At 46.1% G+C, this 5,869-nt stretch overlaps 1 protein-coding gene across 1 annotated transcript; it reads right to left on the bottom strand.

The window, feature by feature from the left end:
• Positions 1–453: 453 nt before the first annotated feature.
• Positions 454–4,888, bottom strand: fbxl18 (F-box and leucine-rich repeat protein 18). The gene is made up of 5 exons (XM_053676402.1): positions 4,656–4,888; positions 3,886–4,083; positions 2,230–3,773; positions 1,892–2,110; positions 454–901 (listed from the first exon to the last, which is right to left on the bottom strand). The coding sequence occupies exons 1-5, from the start codon at positions 4,674–4,676 to the stop codon at positions 751–753; spliced, it is 2,133 nt and encodes a 710-aa protein (XP_053532377.1). The 5' UTR covers positions 4,677–4,888; the 3' UTR covers positions 454–750.
• Between the last annotated feature and the right edge of the window lie 981 nt (positions 4,889–5,869).

The raw sequence follows: 5,869 nt of genomic DNA, 5'->3' as shown, positions 1-5,869 counted from the left end.
TTCCTAGAAGATGTGATCAGAAGTTCATTTGGACGTGTACGAGGAATGTCATCATTGCAAAACTTGCTGAACTTGTGGTTTTAGTTCCTTTATACTAACCAAGCTCATGACCCGATCTATCATTTCTTCTTCTACATGCTTTATTTTTTCTCCTCATTCCTGTTTCTTTATGCATTCACAGTTAGACGCCCTTCAGGAGAATTCATGCTCAGATCCAGGCGCTCCTTTATTAACAGATTCGGGTTTAGCACGTTAGAAACGTGTCAACAGTTAATTGACGTCCTGCATCGTTGTGCTAATCTCTGAACTGTATTCTCCATTCCCCTAATTTCTCCATCTGGGGATTAATAAAGTATTATCTTAACGTATCTTTTTTCATTCCTAATGATCGCTAAACAAAAATGGCCACCAGGGCAATGTTTGTGGTGGTGCTTGGACCCCGCGGATCGCAGCTTTATTTGATAACGTGTTCCTTTATTTTGTCTGAAAATTCATAAGACATAACAACAACAACAACAACAACAACAACAACAACAAAGAATGCACCAACAGCAACTTTATTTCATGTGTGATGTGATTCTGGCACTGTTGTGCTTCCCACTAACGTCTGTAACACACTTATTTTGATTTCAGTCCTTTGCAGGTGACGTCTAGACGATCTGCAAAACTCCCTTTGTGTCTGTGTAAACAATAAGCGGTGAAATGTTAACATCCACCATCGCAAGGCAATGTCAGACATCTCTCTGTGTCTCACAGTACAGTGGGATCTTCTGCCACACGGGTCTTGAAGAGCGTGATCTCGTCCAGATGGCAGAGCGGCATTTCCCTGATCACGTTCCCTAAGTCCTCGTGGAGAAGGGGGTACACCACCACACTCAGGGCTGGACGGGATGCAGACAAACTAGAGGAAGAAAGCAACAGCTGTGTTCAACTCAAATAATTTCATCGTTGAGCTACTCACAGAAATGAGATTTTCATTTCACCAGACGTCACCGAGTTACCAAATTAAATTCTTCAAGTGCAATTAATAACGCCGGGCTGAGACGTTGGAGAGGACTGCGTGCTCCTGTTTTACTTGGAAATGGCAGATATATCTCGAGAATCGAAACCATGATCAGCGAGATGCGACTGGTACGGAAGCCTGGACAGGACAAGTATCGATAGTATACAATCAGGGGGAAAAAACCCATTAATGCCAAACACTGTTTCATCCTTTTCTGGCTACGAGATTCAGAATCAGCAACGCTGAAACCTTCACTTCAGTGTATACACGCTTCGGTGCACTGGCCTTTCATTAATGAACAAACTTTTGAACTAAATGAGCTTTTCAGAGGAAATCTAGTCGATACGGGTTATTCGTTAGTCATTCTTATCTCTTTTTTTTTCTTTCCCCCAAGGGTGTGCAAACTTTTGCACTCAAACGTAGTCGTCTCTGAAAACTTACTAAGTAGTAACTTTTTTTGTATTATATTTGCTTACAAAACAGTGCTCATATTGAGCGGACAGAGCGAACCTCGAAAGCCATGGTGAGCGAGATGTGAACGGTACGGAGGCCTGGACACGGCAGAAAACGATCTAAAGTGAAGTATCTATAGCATCTGCATCGCTGTGGAAAAGTAGAAAGGACACAAAAGTGTGTTCAGTGGTTAGGACAGCGCTTACAGTCGCTAAAACAGCCGCTGAAAACATCACGACTCGGTGTTGTCTGGCCGCGAGATTCAGAATCAGGAAAGCTGAAATCTGATTGGCTCTCTGCACTACACTGTACACAGCTTTTAAAAGGAGAACATTTTCATCGAACAATCGCGTTTTTATTTTGACGCGTAATATCCGTATACGTGTGTTTAAACGTTTAAGCGGTAGAGGGAGGAGTACGCGGACTAACACCAACCCGTCCAGCAGCGTTTTCTGCAGCGTTTTGCAGGCCACCAGAGTGCCGCCCGTGAACATGTGGAACATGATGACGTCCTCGCAGTGCTGCATGAAACCGACGGCGGCCGGGTGCTGGAACGTTCCGTGGCGCGAGACGAGACAGAAGCGCCGGAGGAGGCGGCAGTGAGCGAGCGCGTCGAAGAAGGCGGCATTGGCGCTGAAGTACGGCTGCTCCAACCTGTCGTGTCATACGCAAATACACACAGCACCTATGAGTCCATTTCGCTCCTCAATAGACGCGATAATTAAGATTGTGTGTGTGTGTGTGTGTGTGTGTGTGTGTGTGTGTGTGTTCACCTGAACTCCCTGAGCTGTGTGCAGTGTTTGAGCGCCTCCTGTAGAGCCGGGGTATAATTCACAGTCTTTAAGGACCCGAGGTTGGCCAGAGATAACGCCTGAAGGTCCTTGCACCCCAGAACGAGCTGTACCAGTCCGGTACCCTTCAGGACCCCTGGCAGGTGAGCCAAAGTGAGCCTGCGCAAAAAGCGGAGCTTTCCCAAAGCCGCCAGCTGGGCGTCTCCGACCTGGAAGGACCAGGGGCAGGCGGCGGGATCCTTACGCATGGCTGGCTCGTACCTTGGCATTGCTGACAAGAACCCTGTTCCAATCAACTCCAACTCAACCAGACACGGGCAACCGTTTATTAGCGGGCGCAGGAAGGACTCTATTTCACCTTCCTGCTCTTCCTTTAAATCCCCTGTGCCGTCAAGCATCGGCTGGTAGGCTGGGACGCCGACGCGGCGATTCTTCTTCAGTCCGAGTAGCGGGGACTCGGAGGACAGTTTTGTAGCCAAATCCGGCTTGTTGGCTGGTACGGGTGGCCCTTGTGACAGCGCGCAAGCAGGCAGTGCTAGAGAACGGAGACGACCGAGATATCCGAGAGCCCCACAGAGATGCCCGTCAAGCTTTTCCGGAGTGGTATGATGGTAGTGTGTGGAGGACAGATTGAAGTGGGTAAGTCGCGGGCATGATTGGGTAAGAGTCCTGATGCCCTCGGCGTCCACTTCCTCCTCGGTTTTACCGCGCAGATTGAGGCTGCGCAGTGGTGAAAGTTCGCAACCAGCACCCAACAACACACACAGTGGCTCGAATCCCGGACCCGCGCACCGTGATACGTTCAAATAGGCTGGACATCCGTATCCCAAAACCCGCCTCAACGTGGCGCCGTCTAACCACATCTGAGGAAGCTGGAAAGCCCTGATTGCACTCCCGGCTGATAAGATGCACTGAGTTAGCAAACCTTCGGAAGCAGGCATGGGTGGAGCAGGACCGGGCATGGCAACAACCAACCCAGTGAGGCCCTCGGGTACGCGCATGCTAAAAGCGGCCAAGTAAAGACTAAGCAATGCGCGGTTGACCTCTCCGGGCGCCAAGCGTGCAGAGAACCAGTGCAGATTGTGATAGCGCGGCACACTGCTTTGCCCCACTATCAGCTGGAGGTGCGCACTGGGCTCGTGCCAACCCTCAGCCACTTCCAAGTACAGACTCAAGCTCTGTAACGCACCGCAGCATGGCACGACACCATACGAGGGCGTGAGGAGGGTCTGTTTCAGCTCGCTGAGCCGTGCCAGAGCCGTTTTGCCCTCAGAGCTCAGCTGCTGCAGGTCGAATCCCGTGCCGATGTCCAGCGCCAGCGAGCGCAGCAACCGTAGCGAGCCCAGAAGACGCGAGAGACGTGCCGGAGTCACGCGCCAGCCTGTTACGTCTAGCCGGACCAGTCCAACACAGCGGGTTACAACATCCAACGTACTACCGGCCAACCAATAGCAGCCGCTCGCATCCAGAGATTGGACGTCGCTCGACAGTTCCTTCAGCAGTTTCTTCACAGCTTCATCAGATGCCTGAGAGATGAAGGGAAAAAAAAACAAAGCCATGTTAAAAGCTGAAAAGGCAAACAATCGCGAAAGCTGTAAGACTCAACAAACGAAAGCTCATCGTAGTTCCGGTGCTCACTCGGTACTCTTTATGGAGCCGTATGTGAGAAATCAGGCTCTTGTCTTGACACAGAATCTGAAGTTTCCGACACACGCGGCTCACGCCGAGCACCAGGTCGTAACTGGGGATGTAGCTCAGGATGTGCAGTAAAATCTCGTCGGAGAAGTCGGCGATGGTGACAGAGGATTGAGAAATACTCTCCGGAGAGCACTGGGCCTGAAGAGTGAGAGAGCACAAACATGCTGAGAGATAGGATCACGAGAAATGACATTTTCACATAAACGTCAGCCACGTGTCTTCTAGCCGATACGTGTATCAGTTTCGCACGAGCGTGTCCCTCAACAGTGTTCCAGGTTTAGGGGGCGGGGCTAATTTCAGGGTCAGAAAAATGTCAATAATGGCCAAGAAAAACGAAACTAACTAAAACCTCGAATGACATTTTCACTAAGCGCTTTAGTATTGTTCGGCTGATATGTGACCATTAATCAACTCATATTAATCATGCAGGTTGCAATACTGTAAATATTGTGTCTTTATATCTTTATTATTTTCCTATTTGCACATACATGGTGTGTGGAACATATTTATCTTTCTCAATTACATCTCTGTGGGATTGTGGGATTTTTTTAATCAAGGCATCCTCAATATTTTTGAATGAACTGTCTTCGAATAAAACTATGGGGTTACAGCTGTATTATAATGACTGAAATGAAACACAAGATGTTAAGTTCATTATTAACTCTAACAGCTGCTAGTCAGATGTAATAAACTCGCTAACTGCTACCTACCGGTTCGATTAGGTTCTCCATGTCGTCTTTTTTTTTTCTTTTTTTTTTAAGACGTCACTTCATACACGCACATATACTCCTTATACGCAAATATAGCCCCATGCTAAAATGTAAAAAAAATAATAATAATAATTTACATTTTGTGATAATATTTACTCGTTTACACACAACTAGGCTAATAGTTCCGCGGTTCTCTCAGCGGTGGGAACGTTTTTATAGTCGTACCAACTTCCGGGAGGTACATCGAATTCCTTCCCCCATTTGTTAGCTTAGTTTATTTATTCGGTAACTTAAAATAAAGCAAATAGTCCATGCAAACACGTTAAATTGACTAACTCTAAATAAAAGATAGTCCCAAATAATTAGAATAATTACATTAGTGTAGTGACACCTGCTTAGTATTCTTTTATTAGTATAGTAACAGCTCATTCACCAGGACGAGAACAGTAGAATACATAATCTAAGCCCAATAAATAAAGTGATTAAAGGCATGATGTCGGACGAAGGAAAACAAAGATGGTGTGGTAACGTTTTCTCTGAAAACGTGAGTCTCCATCGTCAGTGCTTTGTATCCAATTTTTCCAACATAGGACATAGTTTCTCAGAATTTAACTTCTATAGAGCAATATAAAAAAGTGAGGCTGGTGGGGGAATGAATGTTTATAGCTGCTATCACCTATGTGAGAATGGGAACTTGTTTTGTGGCCACTCCACAGCATTAAATGCAACTATAAATGTATAGGTAAATAAATAAAAATGTATGATGTGGCATTCTTTAAAAAAGAAAAATGGTAATCACTGGGACCTTGCTGTGGTTTAAGGCTAATAAAACACTTTAGCACATGTCACTGGAAAATAATCCACTTCACGGTAGTACCTGTAACTCACATTGAGGCGCATCACACCACCCCATCATAGTTTCATCAGTTTCCTGTAACAGCACGCCCCCAAGTGGATTATAGTATGACTTAACAATATAACAATATCATCATGGAACCATATTTGCACCATTTATGCCCTAAAATGGCCAGCGTAGTTTGTGTGTGTTTGGAGATAGTATTATTGTTCTCTTGAGACTTTCTGAGACAATTTGGCCTCTGTTAGTTACATCACTACATATATACTGCATCATTTGTGTAACTGCCTTTACAATTGCGATCTGTGAAGCTACTCCAACACTAGTTCTCACTTGTTTAGTTTGGAATCCTGTCAGC

The sequence above is a fragment of the Ictalurus punctatus genome, chromosome 26 (assembly GCF_001660625.3).
Source record: "Ictalurus punctatus breed USDA103 chromosome 26, Coco_2.0, whole genome shotgun sequence".
Lineage (NCBI taxonomy): Eukaryota > Metazoa > Chordata > Actinopteri > Siluriformes > Ictaluridae > Ictalurus > Ictalurus punctatus.
Note: the sequence above shows the minus strand (reverse complement) of the source record. Positions and strands in the feature narration are given on the sequence as shown.

Coding starts and splice junctions, on each gene's coding strand:
- fbxl18 (XM_053676402.1), bottom strand. CDS start 4,676: ATGGAGAACCTAATCGAACCG. Junction 3,774..3,885: donor GGCTCCATAAAGAGTACCGA/GTGAGCACCGGA, acceptor TTCATCTCTCAG/GCATCTGATGAAGCTGTGAA. Junction 902..1,891: donor CAGAAAACGCTGCTGGACGG/GTTGGTGTTAGT, acceptor TTCTTCCTCTAG/TTTGTCTGCATCCCGTCCAG.